We start from the raw sequence: 19936 nt of genomic DNA, 5'->3' as shown, positions 1-19936 counted from the left end.
ATTAGTAGAGCTGTACTATACTTAACTTATAACCATGACTTTTTTTATTAATCTTTTTTAAATTGTATGCATAAATAGCACCTGAACCAACAAATTTAGCTGCTAGGACCAACTTTAAGAGCCACACAACTGCCATCTTGTCTGACATTATGTGTGTTTAGTTTACGTGCAATACTTGGGGAGGAGAAATGGTTTCTTTGGACCAAAAACCACATCTTTATTTAAAACTAGAAGGAAAGAAAAATATTCCCCAAGTATTGTTTATGCACATTTCAAAGGAAGTAAAGTTAAGTTTCTCCTATGTGATTTTGCTTAAAGGAACACTACAGAATTGGTAAGACTTTTTTTCTTCTAAGATGACAGATGTACATAAAACTTACACTGCCTAATGATGATAGTAACCTTCTTTGAAATATTTCTCTCTCAAACTTTAAATCCATGTCATGCAAAATTAATGTGTAATCAGTTTTTCACTATTTTCTCCTGACCCGTTTATGTAAATGGTGGATTACATAAGGTGCTCACACTGCCAGCAAAAACAATTCTGTAATGTTCCTTTGAATATATCATCATTAGTAGATTAAATTTGTCTCCAGCGACGGAAAGACTAAAACCCCATTTTGACTCGTTTCTGGTAAGCAGATGCTCTTATGCTGCAGACAACTAAACGAAGACTAAATTTATAAAAATTACTATGCCTTTTGCCAAGATAAGTGCCAAATGAGTTTCTGCCAGTAAATGAATGAACTAATAATGTGTAATAATTTGAATGGTCTTTTTTGTAAGGTTATGCTCATCGTAGTGAAAAAAAAAAAAAAAAATAAAGACGCAGTACAAGTCTTATTATATAGCTCTATGAGTACAACTAATATGCTTGTACATGTTCATTGATTTGTCAGTAGTCCTGTTTTGTACACGTGTGTACACGTTAATTCGTATAACTTATTCCGATTGTGGCGATTGAATTAGGCAAAAAGTAATTTCTGGGCTATCAACTACTGTAGGTTTTCCTGGTCAACTTTTTCAAACTTTAATTCTTTCATCAACACACATCAAAATCACGCGTGTGCTCTAGATTTTAATGTGTTAAACGGTTAATAGCCTGATGTTAGACCGTTGCAGAGACCTTTTCGAAGGCTAAACCATTTGTGAATATCATTGCTACTATAATTTAATTTCTTTGTGACCTGTTTACCACCGAAAAATAAATGGTTTAATTTCAGCTCTAAATTTACATAAAAAATACACATTTATTAAGCACTCCTACAAAAAGGTGGTTTTAGGCACATGGTCATAAGGCAATGGATTTAAAAATTGTAGAATTAATTTGTAAACGTGATTCTATGTTGAATACTTACTTTTACTATATATTGAAAAAATATTTCAATCTAATGTTTCACAGAATTAAAACAAGACAAGAGGATTTTTCTTTTATTTGATGAGCAGTGGCTAAACACAAGAGCAAGACTGGGTCTGATACTTCACAGAGGCAATGAAGGCAATTGCCTCCATGCCCCCTGCCCTGGTGCCCTTGGAATGCTCCAGTAGAAATTAAAAAATTCCTTATAGGGTGGGTGCCCTTTACCAAGGAGAAAATGCCTTGGTGCCCTTGCTCTTTCAATGACTAGCAGTGGCCAAACACAAGAGCAAGACTGGGTCTGATACTTCACAGAGGCAATGAAGGCAATTGCCTCCATGCCCCCTGCCCTGGTGCCCTTGGAATGCTCCAGTAAAAAATTTAAAAATTCCTTATAGGGTGGGTGCCCTTTACCAAGGAGAAAATGCCTTGGTGCCCTGCTCTTTCAATGACTAGCAGTGGCCAAACACAAGAGCAAGACTGGGTCTGATACTTCACAGAGGCAATGAAGGCAATTGCCTCCATGCCCCCTGCCCTGGTGCCCTTGGAATGCTCCAGTAGAAATTGAAAAATTCCTCATAGAGTAGGTGCCTTTTACCAAGGAGAAAATGCCTTGGTGCCCTTGCTCTTTCAAAAACTTACAGGCCTGCAAGGCCCAATAATCTCACAGTACAGACGTTTGGAAGAGATCCTGTAAATGCAGCTGGAAGTATCCAGCAAATAAAGGCGAAAACAGAAGACCAACAAATCAGTGGGGAAGTACAAGCAAACATCTCATAAAATTCTTCAAAACAGAAAAGCTTAGCTTCTGCAATCATTATGTACAAGTCTAATGAAGATAATTTGTTGGTAGTTTGTGACAATCCAGAGTCAGATGCATTGTTTCCGTGGAAACTATAAACAAACACTCCATTCCATCTTGTTACCAAAATAAACTGTTGCTACGCAACAGATATGGCTTATAGCTCAGCAAAAGCCTACAACTATTTCATGTACAGGAAACTCCATCCTTCATGCAATCAATTTATTAGAACTTTTCGTATGAGGTAATGAAACAGCGGTGTAATAGGTATCTCTGGATCATCTGATTCCTTCCCTTTGATTATAAATCGATAGTAACCGGGATTTGAGAGGGATATTAAGTAGGTCACGCTCTGACTGTCCAACTGGGCGGACACTTGGGAGTTGGAATTAAGCGGGTTTTTATTACCGTAGTACAGTAGCTCGTGATACGCGTTTATGTTCAGAACACGAGCCATGACCATTTGTAAGTTGGAGTCGGACGTTACGATCAAGGGATCGGGGTGGGTGAAAGCCGTCATGCCCAGAAGTGCACTTGCCATTGAAGGACCCCAGTGCTCACCTTTATCTAGTAATGGAATAGGCGTGACCACCGGCTTGACGGCTGCACAAACAAGAAGGTAGCTGCAAATGTGAATGGGGGTGTTCATGCCGGGGTATTGGGCGAAAATATGAAGTCCGTACCGTCCGATCTTAGGTGGTGTGACTAAGAACACCAGCTGTTCGCTGAACTCCCTCTGCATGCTGTAAGCTTTCAGATGCTCCGGTTCTAAACCCCATGAGGTTAGGGTATGAGAGAAGATAAGTTGAGTCGGCGTTGACTTAAAGTGGACTTCGATATCGGTGGCGTCTCGGTTCATGACGACGGCAGTGCGGTGGGTTAGGGGCAACAAACCCACATTCATGACCCCTATGGGTCCCCAGTGATCAGCAGGGGCTTTGGGGAGGGGAACCTGGTCATTACAAGGGGCGTCATTTTGGACTAAGTAACGACAGATTTCCGTCTCCGTCTCTAGGTTGATCTCTCCTTCCATATATTGCCTCTTGGCGTACAGGGTCAGGTAGTAATCACCTGCAACAGAAAACAAACAAAAAACAATGAACAGAGTTAACAACAAATCCAAGTGCATCTCATGAGAACGTTTGTTGTCTTTACATTGTTTACTCATGTTTTCATTCCGAAAACCGTACACTGAGAGAAAAACAATTCTGGAATTTCCAAAAAAGTAATACTTGCGCCCTTGAGGAAGGCACTTAACCATAACTGCTATGTAAAAAGTTGGGAAGAAAGTGCATTCTGCTCTACCAGCCAGGCTCCGCTAGTGGATGATACCCATGCCTTCATCCTTACAGACTGTGAAGGGGGTAACCCTGTTTCAGACCCAGGAGTAACTCCTTCAAAAGAGATTTTACTCATGGTTGTAGCCGCAAGTTTACTATTCATATTTATGTTCATAGTTACTTTTATTCTCCACACCATGCATTAGCTTCAAACACCATTTAAATAACTGCTGGGTAAAAAGTTGGGAGGAAGAAATAGATTCTGCTTTACCAGCCAGGCTCTGCTAGTGGATGATACCCATGCCTACATCCTTACAGACTGTGAAGGGGATATGTCTGTTCCAGACCCAGATCGGAGTAGCTGGCAACGAACCCCTGGTGAAAGTCAAGTGTAGCCCTCACCATGAAGTGGCCGTCCATGGCCTTGTGATGTTAGGCAATCTAACATAAACAAACTAAAAAAAACTTGTAGGCAAGCAATTTTTGAGTACTTGGTACTTGGTACTTGGTAGATTTTCCTCCTGAAGCTTCCGCTGGGGAACTTAACAAGGAGGTCAGGAGAGTGTCGTCGAATTCGTTTTTTGTTGTTGTCGTTTAGACCCAGATTGTGAATGTAATTACTTTTTAGTACTGTCGCCGAAGGAACTTACCTGGTTCAGGGATGCGAATGTAGCATGCCATTATATTCTCTGCCATCTGATGAATGAAGTCAAACTGATCGTAAGGAACGCCAGCCTTACTGAACTCTCTACCTCCTTGCGTTGTGGATAAACGTGTTGACAGAATCAGTCCTTGAGGGCACTGTACCCTGATATCCAACTCTCCGTTTTGCGTTTTAATCACCTGAGGAAACAACAAGAAGATAATAATAATAAAACTGAAGTCTTATATAGTGATGTATTTACCAACATGGTACTCAAGTGGCTTAGTTTAATATGTTCCACTTCATTGGCTACCAATTCGAGAACGAATCCATTTTAAAATTGCTCTTCTTGTTTTTAATATTAATAATAATAATAGTAGGTATTTGTAATGCGCCAAATCAATCTTTACATATGTTCAAGGCGCAAGCAGAGACAATGTAAACACAAATGTTCATGTACATATCCAGTGAATGCTAAACAAACAATAATAATAACACCATTGAACAAAACTACACCTCGTTATATTTCCTTTTTACTATCACATTACACTCCTTCATGATTTCTTCGGTCCACACTTGACATCACTCGCTTGAATGTTCCCCAAGAGAACAAAGTTCTACGTCAAAAAGCTTTCAGTGTAGCTGGGCCAATGATTTGGAACAATCTTCCTTCTGTCATTAGGGAATCTGTTACTCTATCTGCATTTCGTAAAGACCTAAAGACTGGTCTTTTTCCATGTTAATTTCTTTCTAGTGTGCTAAATCTTGATGATATAGCGCCTTTAAAATTGTAACTGTTGTGTTATGTTTTGGTTTTTTTCTTTTCTTTTGCCCTTCCCTGGACGGCCTGTGCTTGTTTTAATTGTATTGTCCGAAGAATTAAGTAAACAAATAAATAAATAAATAAATAAGTACAAAAAATTCCCCTTTCTTCAAAAACAAAGTGAACTTACAGCTGCGGTGTGAGTTAGAAGCCGAAACCCAAACTTGAAAAAATCCGGCTTCAAAGGAACGGACGCGTTGAAATCCTGAAGAGACAAGTTCTCCTTGAGTAGCTGCCACGCCGGATCATTCGGAAAGTGACTACGGATAATGACGTCAGGGTCAGCAAGGAAGTAATGCTCGTCATATTCAAAGCGGAACGGGTCAAAGGCCACCGATCCCTGGATGTGAGACACCCCCCAGTTGCAATCGAGGAAATGCCAGTAGCCGTCGATGCGTACTGCGTTCCATGTGTGTTGGTAGGGGGCGTCGCTGGGCGTGATGTACTGGCCGGGCTTGTAGCTTTTATTTTTGGCGCAGCCGTTGATTTCAACGCAACGAAGACCGAAGAATCTACAGATAAGAAAACAATGATTGTTTACAAAATGAAACATTTCTTGTGTGAGCAGTGTTGCATCTTGCCCGACGGGAATTCTCTGAATCAGTCTTTGTGTACACTGGCCTAGCAGTTAAGAGCACCAGACTCAAGCTCTTGTGTTTCTACCTTGGTTCAAGTCTCAGTCGTGACACTTGTGTCGTTAAGCAAGACACTTAACCACGGTGCTTCGTCCTTCGGATGGGACGTAAAGCTGTTAGTCCCGTTTGTTGTGTAACGCACGTAAAACAACCCAGTGCAGTTATTGAAAATGAGAAGGGGCTCGCCCCGGTATTCCTGGTCTGATCGACAGCACCTTGTAAACCATTACATGGTGCTACAAAGGAATAGGGGTGGATTTCACAAAGAGTTAAGACTAGTCTCATCTGGACTTGGGACGAGTTACTCGTCCTAACTTAGGACTACCCATACGTTTTTAATATCTCCTGGGACTAGTCCTAAGTTAGGACTAGTCCTAACTCTTTGTGAAATCCACACTAGGTCTCATACTTCGAAGCGTAGTTCAACATACTTTGCATATAATACTGAGCGCTTTGATAAGCCCATAGGGGTGTAATAAAGCACGATATAAGAACCAAGTATTATTGCTCTACTAACCTACACATCCGCATGAACAGCGTCGAGAATGTGATCTTCTTATGATACAACCCTTTTAGAACCCCAAGAGGTGTGTCATCAATGATGTCATTCAGGTCCATCTCCTCGCAGTTTTGTGCCGTAATCCAACGGAAGACCAGACGGACTTTCTCTAGTTCCGTTTGACCTATGCTGACCAGTTCGTTGACCAAGGAGGAGAACGTTGGTTGGGTGACGAGGCTGACTGTCTGCGCAAGCTGAAAGCGAAGAAGGAGACAAGTTTAATTGTATTTATTTATTTCATTACACACTTAGAAGCCATTCAATCTGTAACTTCAATGTAGCCAGGGATCACACACGGTGATCCCCTTGCTTGGGTGTGAACCCTGGCTACTGACAAATAGGGAAACCAACATGGTGAGCGTGGCATCAGTCGCCGCGTGTGACGCGCGTGCAAGGGGTCAATAGGGCTAGATGGCTCAGTTGGAAGAGCTGCGGCACATTAATCGAGAAGGTCACACCTTCAAATCTTGCTCAATTTTTCTTTGTTCAAATTAAATTGATTTGACCGAGAATATTACTAACCTTGATAGGGTACTTCAATTAGAAAACCTTTGGATCTATGGGAAACTTTTGAAGGGGCACCAAGGCCAAGACCAGGGGCAACAGACGCCATGGCCAGTGGTAGAGCGCCGGCACGCTCATCCGGAGGCAACAGGTTCTCACTCAAGTCAATTTTTCTTTGTTTGAATCCTCAAATGATTTGACTGAGAATACATTAACCTTGATAGGGTACTTCAATTGGAAAACAAATGGGAAACTTTTGAAGGGGCACCAAGGCCAAGACCAGGGGCAACGGAAACCATGGCAAGTGGTAGAGCGTCTGCGTGCTCATCCGGAGGCAACAGGTTCCCACTCTAGTTCCCACTCTTTGCTCAACCTAAAATGATTTGACTGAGAATATATTCACCTTGATAGCGTGAGCGTCCAGGTTCCTGAAGATGCTGGGGTCGGTGTACAACTCCCTCTTCCTCTTGACTGGATATTCATCTTTAAGAGGAACGACAACCAGAGACGTTGATTGGGTCGGTGTCGTCCACAGCTGGGTGACCTCTAATGTTACCATGGAAACAGGTTGGGCATCAATGTCCAACTGATGCAGAGACAGAAAACAAAATTGTTGAAAAATTCCCTCAAAACGTATGGAGGGCTATAACTTTACGACGTTTCCAGGGAAAGTAGCTGAAAGTCTTTTCGGGACATAACCTTTCTTAGATTTTTTTGGTTGAGTCAAGACCGTTCTTTGACCTGTTTGGTTGAGTGAAAGTAATAATAATAATAATAACTAGTTCTTATAATAATGTAATATAGTGCTTTTTACAATAATCACATCAATGCGCTTTACATTAGTGCCCTGGTCATTGGGCCAATAACTTTCCTTTAATCTTTCTTAATAGCTTCCTGTGGAGTATAGAACCTTGGCAACTGTAGCACTCCAAGGGCTTTTTCAATATCAACCTCTAACCCTATCGCAGGTACCCATTTATACCCCTGGGTGAAGAGAAGCGATTATAGCAAATTGCTCAAGGACACAAGTGTCATGACCAGGATTCAAACCCACACTCTGATGACTTGACCAGAACTTGAATCCGATGCTCTTAACCACTTGGACATGACACCCCAAGTAGGTAAAATATAACAGGCGTTTCTGGCCGCTATGAGTATTTATGTACAAGCTGTTTCTGGCTGCTCTGGTCTAACAAGGGTGATCGACTTTGAAAAAAAAAAAAAAAATCAGAGCTGCGTCAAAACTTCAAAGTATGACATTTTAAGAGTCACAAAATCTTGCATTCCATTCTAAAGGATGACCTTACCTCCTCATCTGAGGTGCCTTCATCCTCTTGACCTGACTCGACCTTCTGACCTCTGGCTCGTTTCTTGGCTTCAAGTACCTTTAAGATAACAACATCAAAAAACATGAGTCAATTCACATAAGATGAAAGCGTAAAACACTCGCATGCTGACAACAGAGTCAAAAGCGATAATTTTTTTTTAAAGGGGCCGTCTCAAAAGTCAGGCATGTTCTAGGCACAAAAGGATGTTTCAATGGGAACTTGCTCGCAATCCATTGGACCTCCAAAATTACTTGAATGCAGCCCTGTGCAGAAGTATGGGAGCAATCCTAGACTAATACATAAGTACAGCCAATAGTCCATTTGCATATATTCCCAGCGGGCCAACAGAATGGTCCATGAGTATGGACTTGAACACTTGTCCGATCTAATTAGAATGTTCCAACCGATTTGCCTTTGGGGCGCTTCCCAACAAACATGTGCGCAAAGTAGTTTGCATTGGGAGCCAATCAGCATTGTTTGTCAGCACTTCCCTACAGGGGTTGGTAACGAGAGGGCTTGATGTAGGACTCTGCCCATGGTAGCGAGGCTGCTAGAGTTTGTACAGAGGAAAAACAAAATGGCGTCAATGTGATGAAGGTAAAGTACAGGTTAATTATGAGGGTGATAATTTTCTGACTAACCTTTAACATACGTTCCCTTTCGCTTTTCAGTTTCCGGTTGAATATCTCCATATTCCTTTCATGTTCTTCGATCATCTTGCGATACTCCGACTCAGAAACTTTGCCTTTCTGCTCCTCAATGCTCTCTCTGACTTCGTGGTTATACAACGCAATATCATCCTCAAGATTGTTGACATCATCTTGAGCTATATCTGCATCGTTGCTTTCCTGTTCAGTAGATATAAAACGTAGGATTTGAACTGTCTTTGGATACTGGGCAATCTCAGTGGTCTAGTGTTTAATTTGGATGTGTTTACAATACAGTAAGACACCTACATGTTTTTTTATTTTTTTTTATGCAAGTCGCCAGACACACAAGGCCTGAAGGCCACTCAAGGTATGGGCTACAATTTTTTTTTTCCAGAGGCTGTTGCCACCTACTCCTAGGGCTGAAACAGGGTTACCCCTTTCACAGTCCATACGGATGTGGGCTTGGGTATCATCAGTCCGAATCCTGGCGGGTAGAGCAGAAAGCACTACCTCCCCAATTTTACGTAGCAAGTGTCACGACCGGGATTCGAACTCACACCCGCCGATCAAACATCAGAGCTTGAATCCAGTGCTCTTTACCGTTCGGCCATGACACTGCCAAAGAGAGGTAATTTTGGCAGTGTATCATAGGAAAAAGTTTGACAAGTTTCGGGTCGTTGCACAGAGCCCGGCGAGCAGTCATAGTTTGCAAGGCATTACAGGAGTGGTGTTGCCTTAATAAAGCAGCAAAGCTGTACTTCTCTGTATTTTTTTATGAGGCTTGTGAATATTTTTGCACATCAATTACAATAATAATAAGAACACTTATACCTTGCCGGTATCTATCAAGTCTTGACGCTCATGGTGCAGGACAAAACACATACTTGTAAATAACAACATAGCAACATTCCAAAAAAAGCGTATGTTAACAACTATCAATACAAAACAACATCTGAAACTAAGCCTGGAAGAGATGGGTATTGAGAGCAAATTTGAAATCACTAAGGGCAAAAAGGCTACCTACTCCTAGTGGGGGCTGATGATTCCAAAGGTCAGGGCCAGCATGAAAAAAGGATCCATCTCCCCACAAAAAGGGGGGGGGGACCACAACTATTAATGAAGCCATATGCCATACCATGCTTTTATAAAGTATTTGTATTAATGTTCTAAACTGCCTATACGCGCAGAGTTGAATGTGCAACGGATTAGACAACAACTTGAGAAAACATGGCTTCTCCTGGGCCAACTGAAAAGGGTGCACTTGTGAATGACAAATTATTAGTCCCGCTTGAATTCATACCAGTTTAGCCATAATTCTCATTCTCTCCTCCTGTTCCGCCTGCCACTGAGCCTTCCGCCTCTGCCTCTCGGCCAACTTATCCGTGAAATTCCTCTTCTGTCTCTCCGTCGCCAAGGCTAGTCTTCCCTTCAGCCGCTCAATGTCTCTCTCGTGTTGCGCTAAGAGGCGCTGGTAGTCCGCATCTGACAACTCTGAGCGTTTCTTTTTCACTTCGTTATCGAACGTCGTTTCTCGTTGAAGGATCTCTTCCTGAAGTTTATTAACTTCCTGCAAATATTTTGAGGAATTGACATCAACAGAATTTTTTAACAAGCATAAATTTGCATGATTTAAAAATTTTGCTAGGTGGAAGTATAACTAAGAGAGGTTTACCGTAACACCATGTGAAGCATAGTTTTGTTCAAAGTTTACTTAACTATGTAAGGTTTCTGTGGTGAAACTGTATAAGAAAACTCTTTTGTGAGTAGTGGTGGCCCTGATATTAGCAGAAACCAGCTCTTCTCAGAGCAACCATTACAAACAAAAGAGAATTCTTACATGGTGTCACTGCAAACCTTTCTTTTAAGTTTAAGATACAAATTTGAATTGGACAAAATAAAACTGACAACTCGACTAATAATAGTCAAAAGAATAACAAATGCCAAAGTTTCATGACTTGAACTTCGCTCTTGAAGGGGTACAGCAATTTCTATGAGGGACACTTCTATGAGGAAAATGTAAATTTGTATTGGAACTTTGCTGAGGGCACCACAGCAACTGCTGTGGATTCGAGGCTTGAATCTTACATCATTCTTGGAGACAACCCTCTCCCTAGCCGACGGCATTCTAAACTTTCTCGTCGCCAGCTTGTCCTGAAGCGTTTTCTCCATCCTCTCTCGTTCGGACGCGAGCATCTTAGAGATCTCATCTTGCTCATCTTTGTGTTTCTTCATGAGTAGCTGATATTCCTTATCGGAGATCTTAGACTTCTTCAATTTCATCTCATCTCTGAATTTGGCGTCTTGGATGTCCATGGACAGTTGGAGTTGTTTTAATTCTTCGGCAGTGAGAGGTGGTGTGTCGCCGTTCGACGCCTACATGGAGAACACGATATGGTTTGAACGTCGGATTAATATTATTAGGCTTAAAACATATTGTTTTTCCTTAAAAGCACTGGACACCCTTGGTCATTTTCATTTGAATTAATTTCCAAAAAACACAAAATATAATAGTGAGACTATTTTTGTCCCTAGGGTTTATATTTGTCGTTTAAAAAAAATATTGATTTAGGTTTTGCTACATCTTCTATCTCTTAGGCACCAAGTAGGAAAAAAAAGGTAGGATTTGGGACTTAGCATGGTGGAAATACGATACGGAAAGGTTTGTAGTAAGACCATGTAATGACTATCTCTAAATGAGTTGGGGTTGTTCTGGTTTTAACTAGACATTTCGATCAGTATGCTCTGATTGTCTTCTGGAGAAAGCATATTGAGCCAAGGCTTTGAAATATAATCCCTAGGGACAAAACAAAAATTGTTGAGAAAAATTGTCCTCCTACTTGCTTTCCTCTTTTCTTCCTTTTCCTCGCTTCCATCTTCTCCATCAAGACCCGTCTCATTCTCTCCTTCTCCGCATCCAGCTGCTCCTGAAGATGATCCATCTCCAACCGATGCTCCTTGATGAGTTTCTCCGTCTCTGCCGAGGAGAGGGACCCTTTAGAGTCTTTGAGCTTCTTCTTGAAGTCCATGGCTTTTTGGTTTAAGGCTAACTGGAGCTCTTTGACCTCATCGGCTGACATGGCGTCACCATCTTGCATCTTGGAAGAACCAAATCAAGATGGTAGATTTTAAGTTTTTAAGGTTATATTCAACTAGCCTTGCTACCTTGGGAAAGCACGCCATAATTGGTACAACTTGTCACTGACCCCTGAAAAGGATGTGATGAAAAACTACGCTGATTTGTTAGCTAACCAAACTGCCAAAAGTAGAGCGTTTGTAGGGTGCTTAGCATGCGGATGTCAAAATGCAAGTATTATGACGCAATACACTTAAAAAAGATTCATGTTTTTACACGGTCATCCTAAACTGCGTACAGTTATACATATCACAAAATCAAAATAGAATGGGGGGGGTGGGGGATACCAGTTGCTCTATGTCTTGATGCCCCTTTTGATCGTGAGCTCTGGGTACATCTCTAACACAGGGTGGATCAACAACAGGGGAGCATTTTTGTTGCCGTAAAATCTAGTTCATAAAAAAGCTGATAATTTTTTATGAAGAAGGAAAACAAATTTTAACCGAAAAATGTGAAACTGCAAAAAATGAAACCCACCTCTTTATTATCTTTGCCGGCTTTCCTCGCCGCTAGTTTGTCCAGCAGAGATTGCCGTTGTCTCTCCTTCTGTCCGTCCAGTGTTTGTTGTAGCTGGTTCAACTCCTGTTTATGCGTCGCTATCAGTTTCTTGTAATCCTCATCAGATAGCTGGGACTTCTTATCGCGAAGCTCTGCCTCAAATTGAGCCTGGCGACGTTTTAGATCAGCCTCTAGCTGCCGAATCTCTTCTACGGTCATTTCCTACAAGATTTTAACAGAAAAACCCCCAATAAATACAGAGACCAATTTCATAGAGCTGCTTACAAGCAGAAAAAAACAGCTAAGCACAACAACATTCTGCTCAAAAGAATAAGGTTAACAACTAAAATACCATGTATAGCTGGTGTCCTGCTCATAGAAAATTGTTAAGCAATATTTTCTTGTTAAACAACTCTATGAAATTGAGCCCTGGACGTTTCAACTCATGAGTTAAAACCAACGGTTTTTTTTCAGAACAACGTCAACTCAATTAGAGATTATCATTACATGGCGTTACTGCATACCTTATTACATCATATTTCCACCAGGAAAAGTTTTGAATCCTACCTAAAACTCTACAACTCTACAAAGTATCTTGTTTGAGGACACAAGTGCCACTTCCAGGACTCGAACCCACACTCTGCTGATCAGAAACCCTGAAGCTCAGTGCACATGCTCGGCCACGATGCACCAAGAATACGAGTGCATCATAAAACTGAAGTTGTCCTTAGTGCCCCTCTTTATTGAGACATTCTTAAGACCTTTCTTACCTTCCCAGACGAGCCGCCGTCCAACATCTTCCGCCGTTTCCTCTCCTCCAGCTTATCCTCAAAGGACTGCTTCTGTCTGTCAGTCTCTCTATCTAACTTCTGTCTCAACTTATCCATCTCCGACTTGTGTTGCGCAAGAAGGCGCTGGTACTCTGCCTCCGATAGCTGGTCCCTCTTCTTCTTCATCTCATTCTCAAAGGCAGCATTTCTGTCATGAATCTCTTTTTCCAGTTGCTCTTTGTTTGCAGGGATGTTGCTAGGGTTACCATTTGGCTCCTTTTGTGTCTGAATTTTAGCGGCCTGTGTGATTTCATAAAAACAGAAATAGTTACAGGCCTCAAATTTCCCGGCGGCCACGACGGCCATGGCCGCCGGTGCCCTGCTTACTGGCCGTGGTGCCCCGAGAAAATCTGACATTTTCGCGGCCAAAAAGGCCGTGCCCTTTTTCTCCGATGACCGCCGTGCCCTTTTTGAGATCAAAATTTATGTTTTGATACACCACCACCATCCGTCTGTGTGCACATAAAATCAAACACTTACATGTACATTCTATATTAATACACGCACACAGAGCGCGGTCGGTTGAATGCTCATCACACGGAATTTAAACGGACGGCAGCATATCCATGCAGTGCATGTGTGTGTGCACGATGCAGAACGAACGACAGACGTGCATCCATCATAGACATTGTGTACTCGAAGTTTATACACGGGCCGGATGTACTTGCAACGACCATTTGAGAACAATCGCACTGGTACTCATCTTGCAACATGCGTACCCACGCAAGGTTGTCCATGATGGGTACCAGCTAATCACAATTTCGGTTCTATTCGAGGTTGGGCGTCCGCCTATTCCACTGGTGTTGTGCTTGTTCACTGGTACTCGTACATGTTTGTGCACGTGGGCCATGTTACGTAAATCACGCATCATGTACATGTACATGAAAGGTACATGTACATGTACATGTATGTCCGTTGAATAAATCTCCGCTCTGCACACAGTCAAGTGACAGCTCATTGTTTACGTCCGGCCGTCGCAACAAAATCTCCGCTGCACACAGTTAAGTGACAGTTCATTGTTTACGTCTGGCCATCGCAACAAAAAATGGATGCTTACTTTTACTTCCCATTAATCAATAAAATTAAATACATTTAAAAATACTTGATGTTTTTTTGTTACAGGAAAGCAAAAGTAATGAAATGGTTCATTAAAATAGCCTTCATGGACCTGAACAGAAATTGTTTCATGATCTTTATTTTTTATGGCCTTGATGCCCTTTTTGAAATTTTAAGTTGGCCTTGGTGCCCTACCCCATGGCCTTGGTGCCCTTTCAAAATTTGACAAATTCAAGGCCAAAGTGGCCTTGCCCTAAAAATCGGGAAATTTGAGGCCTGATAGTTATAGCAAATAATAATAGACAAGGAAGATTATGTCAAGCAACTGATACAGCTGTGCTGGGTAATATCTCACGTGGTCCAGTGGTTTGACTGCAGGAATTGCAATCACAAGTTTGCGGGTTTGAATCCTACCAAGCTAACCACTGATTTCACAATAACTATAATAAGTATTGTCGTCTACTTACTTGATTTGTGCAATTCAAAATCATAGTTGTGAAACCAATGTTTTTTTTTGAGAGATTGGCTGTTGCCAGCTTGGCGTGTATGTCCCATTGTGGGAGTTTAGTCGAGTTCCCTTGATGGGAAGATCATCTTAACACAAGTACAAACAAAACATAAGGATAGCTCCGAAGGGTACCAAGACTTAGCCAGGGAACTTTGTAAGATGTGGCAGGTGAAAGTGAAAGTAGTCCCTGTGGTGTTTGGAACACTTGCCGTCATTCTGAAGGCACTGGAGAAACATCTTAATCAGATTCAAGGCGATACCTGAACCAATTCTAGAGAACCTACATTGTTGTACCTTTTCCTCCAAGAGCTTCTGTCTCTCCTTCTTCTCTCTTTCTTTAGCGAGACGTCGTTGCCTTCGCTGCTCAACTTTAGACTCCATCGTGTACTTTTGTCGTTCTCGTTCTTTATCCCTCAGGACTGCCATGAGTTCGACTTCCTGCTTGTGATTTGCGATCATCTGTTCGTACTCCTGTTGTGACAGCGCGATTCTTTTCGCTTGAAGGACTTCTTTCAAACGAGCCTGAAAAGTTTTTGAGAGTGTTCAAACAAGATTTCATTTTTAGAAAAAATACAGAAAAATAGTCCAAATGAGAAGAACTCCAAATCATGGCATGGTTTACTTTGGGATTTTGTGCTTCAGCCCTGCTACGACCCATACAAATACGCGTTTGACAGGGCAAAATAAGTGCAGAATTCTTTGGTAACCAGCGCCATAACAGTGGGCTCTCACAATTATGCTCACACAAAAGTTACAAAAATATTGAACCGGTCAAGTAAGACTGTTTCGATTGTTGAATGCAGCTTTTTCTTTGAAGAGGATAAAATGCTACAAAGATTAAGACCAGGTTAAGAGAGGCATGGCACTCAGGCAAGTCAAGGGACCAATTTTTATACAGGTTATTACTTCAAAAATGTATGCTAAGCAGAAACTCAAACACAAAACCAGTTGTAGATGGTACAGATGACATGGCATTTTGGCTGATAACCAAATCTTAGTAAGCAAAATCACTTTGCGCGTAGTAATTTCTTTTGCAAATCTTTCTTACTTTCTTACTTTTCTTTCCTTAGGGTCTTCGTCTTTGTTGGAGGTTGGTTGGTTCTCCTTAGCATTAAGGTCTTGAATAACCTCTTCCCAATCCTCATCATCACTGTACTGCCCTCTGGATTGACTGGTATCCTGCATGGGAAAAGCATTGCACACAATTTCAGTTTAATGATTCAAGGCACTGGACACCTTTGGTAATTGTCAAAGACCAGTATTCTCACTTGGTGTATCTCAACATATGCGTAAAGTAACAAATTGGACTCAATTGGTCATCGTAGTTGCGAGAGAATTTACACAAATTTGTGTGCTTTCAGATGCCTGAGAAAGGCTCTAGGCCTGAAGTCTTTCACAGATTCAAATATTTGAGTGAGAAATTACCTCTTTCTCAAAACTACATTACTTCAGAGGGAGTCATTTCTCACAATGTTTTATACTTATCAACAGCTCTCCGTTGCTCATTACCAAGTAAATTTGTATTCTAACTCATATTTAGAGTAATTTCCAAATGTGTCTAGTGCGTTCTAATAAAACAGTACATGTATATAGAATTCAAGATGACTACTGTTTAATGACGGTCTGGTACCTGATGGCTAAGCTGTATCTGAAACGACTGGTTGATACGTTCTCCATTACTGCCGTCGTCCTCACCAGCAACTGTCTCAATATTAGTCACCGTCATCTTGGCAGCGTTGGCTAAATACGTCGCAAAGTCACCGCTGCCATTAGGAACATCAAATGACTGTGGAATTCAAAGCATAAATATAATAATAATATCATATTTATTTAGCACCCCATACTGATCCAAAGAGAATGAATTTTCAAAAGTTGTGTACCCTATATAAACATAGGAGAAAAAACAAATTGAAATTCTGGACAGGTTTGTCAGCAAGTTTTTGGTTTTAAGATTTTAGTCCGAGGTGGGTAAGGGATGAGGATTTCACTTTGTAGTGAGGGAAGGTTCAATATTTTCACCAGCGTATATCTCAAGAACCCTAGGCCTGGAATTTTATCTGTAAGAAGGCAAGGCCATTTTCAAGGGCACTTCCGTTTTTAATGAATAAGGAACTATTCCAAAACCAGTAGCATGCTATCCCTTTTTGGTACGTTTCTTGGTAACTAGAGGATTGGAATGATCTTCCAATAACCAACGATGAAAATTTGCGTGATGGCATGAAAAATTAAATATTGAATTGAATTGAATTGACTGTACAATCCCTTTTAGTTGTGATAACGTCACCCTCCCCCCTACGGCGGAACCGGAGGTTTACGAGGCAAATTCGAATGTAAAGGGCGAAATGGTATAGTCAACAGATTTGCTCAATTTTTATAGAATGTTTCTAGATAACTAGAGAATTGGAAAGAAAGTACTTCTAAAAAAGAAAACCATGATTGATTGACTAAAAATATTCCTTGCCAATGGCTTGAATCTTTTAGAAAAGAAGAGGGGGAAAAAACTCACCCCAATGCTTTGACTTCCCATCTGAAGACTGTACGTGTTAGGAGCGACCTGCTTGACCATAGCCGGTCCTTTTTGTTGACCTGCATTTTCACTCAGATTGACTTGACCTTTGACCTTGATGGGTTGAGATTGACCTTCAACAACAACCTCTGCGGCAACAACTACTTTGCCTTTTTGTTTCGACTTGGATGATCCTGTACCCATTGCATCCTTCGGATATCAGACGACCTGGAAGTACATTGAAATAAACCAAAGGCTTATGAGGATAGATAATTAAATAGTGGGTGTGTTCGATGGGCTTCCTGGGGCGACCCCGATCTGCCCCCGGTACGTTTGAATAGCTTTGACGTCATTCAAGGGGCTCACACAGGTCAGCCCTATTAGTGCCCTGCTTGTGGAACGGGTCACTTGGGCTGGACCAAGGTGCATGACGTCACCACGAGAAGGCGAGTGATCGTTCAATTAGCTCGTTGTCAGGGGCTCACCCGAATGAGCACCGCAAGATCGACACAGATCGAAGCTAATTGAACGCACCCGTAGTTGTATGTATTTTTAAAAATACAACTTTCTAATGGAATTCTGTAAATAAATGTTTCTTCTACATATCTTATTAACTCAACTGTATGTGACTAGTGAGGTCATGAGCTGAGAACAATGGAATCACCAAAAAATATGCGTGGCAGAATGTAATTGCGATAGTCGTAACCCTCCATCCTCTCATTTCATTTTCGAACATGTTAAAAGGGCAAAGCCATTCTTATTTTGAAAAAAATACCAAATTAACAAAGGGCACTTCCATTGGAAAATCTTAAAGTCAATGGGAAACCTTTTAAGGGCACAAAGGCCAACACAGGGGCAAAGGATGCCTCCGTTGCTTGCGTGTATTAAATTCCAGGCCTGGAATTATATAAAATAAAATAAAATAAAATAATTAAAGGCAGTGGACACTATTGGTAATTGCTCAAAATAATTTTTATCATAAAACCTTTCTTGAATATGAGTAATGGGGAGAGGTTGATAGTGTAAAACATTGTGAGAAACAGCTCCCTCTGAAGTGACGTAGTTTTCGAGAAAGAAGTAATTTTCCACAAATTTGATGTCGATATCTCAGATTTAGAATTTGAGGTCTTGAAATCAACCATCTAAAACTTAAAAGCACACAACTTCGTGTGACAATGTTTTTTTTCTCTTTCTTTCATTGTTATCTCGCAACTTCGACGACCAATTGAGCTCAAATTTTCACAGGTTTGTTTATTTTATGTATATGTTGAGATACACCAAGTGAGAAGACTGGTCTTTGCCCTTGACAATTACCAATGTGTCCACTGTATTAATAAATAAATGTAATTCATGCTCAATACTGCAAGCTCAACATTCTGTGGAAAATTTGACCATCAATTTTAATACAAAAAGTGTCTATATCCTGACTTGCCATGCTTACGGACATTGCTGAGTATCACAAAGAAGTAGAAGTATAAATAATAAACTTGTGCAATAAACTAAAAACCTTTTTTTAGGCTTAAAAACCTGAATAAAATAGTCTAAAACCTAAAACCAAACTGTAGCCTATATAGGTAGACCCAGTAACTGGGTCTAGCCAAGCTAGGTAGGATCGAGTAGACCATGGACTATATGACACAATGCACTCAACAAACTGAAATTTGTTTACTCAACTCTCAAGCTAGTGAGTAGTTGCAATAACGTAACCGTCGGCGGGAGGGTTATTTTATCGCAACTACTCTTAAATCAGCAAAAAATTGTCAATACATTTAATTGATTGAATCACACAGTCACACTCACACAGTTCTGAGTCACACCTATTTATTTCAGAATTTATTAAAATTTTAAATTAATAATTAATAATAAAAGCTTTATTGCTATTGGACCGGTCCATAAAATCTCATCGGAAATTCAATTAAATTAAAAGAAGTGTTCTGACTTCTTTGCACCTTCGTCACATATAATGCCTAATACAATGCCTTTTGAACATGGGTGAGGGTAAAAACACAGCGGTATTATTGTCAATGTCAATCAGCTGATGGAGGGTCCAGAGTGAGTGATGAGGATGGAAATGTGGGTTGCAGTGCAGTGACTGCATTTACGTGAATTTTTAATTTATTAAAAGAAAATCATTTTATTACTCAAAATTTAACCCTATCGCATTAAAAGTTCAAAGACTAAACTTACTCACCTATCTTCCAATGTTGTGTCCACAAAGTTTAGTGAAGGACAAAAGAGTTATTCAAGCTAAGAAGCGTACACACTCCGGAGATTTCTGCTGTCACTTTTTTTTGGCACTGGGAATTTTCAGCATTTTGAGTGGCCATAGCAGCAAGCGTATTTTTTTCCCAGGACAGACGAGGCACTTAGCATAAGTGGGCGTGTTTTACAGACTTTTGCACGCCGCCGTGCGCGTGGCCGGTGGTCACCCGTCAGCAGCACAAGCAGGCTGCACACAGGGCGAGAGCGGGTGACTTGAAATTCAGTGAGCCAATCATCATTGCCTTTTTCAATTAGCCACATGATTAGAAACCCAACCCACCCACCCAAATTAGGAAAACAAAACACGCACGACAATCCACTCTAGTCTCTACAACCATGGTGCCCAACCCTTCCCTTTGCTCAATCAAAAAGCCACTTAGTCATCAAGTACATCTCTTGCCTAAGCTATTGCTAATGGGTCATGCCGACCATGGTCATGCCTTCCCCTCCATACAATTTCAGTTTTGTGCAAAACAAATTTTTTACGCATATACGTTTCTATGGAAAGAAATATTGTTGATTGATTGATTGATTGATTATCGCGCGCCGCGACTGACTTAAT

General features: G+C 41.0%; 1 protein-coding gene across 1 annotated transcript; it reads right to left on the bottom strand.

Moving 5' to 3' along the window:
• Nucleotides 1-1545: 1545 nt before the first annotated feature.
• LOC117302756 lies at nt 1546-19417 on the bottom strand. The gene is made up of 17 exons (XM_033786775.1): nt 19304-19417; nt 17113-17340; nt 16237-16392; nt 15663-15785; nt 14901-15128; nt 12983-13282; nt 12192-12434; nt 11419-11676; nt 10667-10954; nt 9882-10148; nt 8573-8779; nt 7911-7988; nt 7007-7189; nt 6058-6293; nt 5036-5417; nt 4090-4282; nt 1546-3230 (listed from the first exon to the last, which is right to left on the bottom strand). The coding sequence occupies exons 2-17, from the start codon at nt 17314-17316 to the stop codon at nt 2377-2379; spliced, it is 4200 nt and encodes a 1399-aa protein (XP_033642666.1). The 5' UTR covers nt 17317-17340; nt 19304-19417; the 3' UTR covers nt 1546-2376.
• Between the last annotated feature and the right edge of the window lie 519 nt (nt 19418-19936).

The sequence above is a fragment of the Asterias rubens genome, chromosome 18, assembly GCF_902459465.1.
Source record: "Asterias rubens chromosome 18, eAstRub1.3, whole genome shotgun sequence".
NCBI classification, from domain to species: domain Eukaryota; kingdom Metazoa; phylum Echinodermata; class Asteroidea; order Forcipulatida; family Asteriidae; genus Asterias; species Asterias rubens.
Note: the sequence above shows the minus strand (reverse complement) of the source record. Positions and strands in the feature narration are given on the sequence as shown.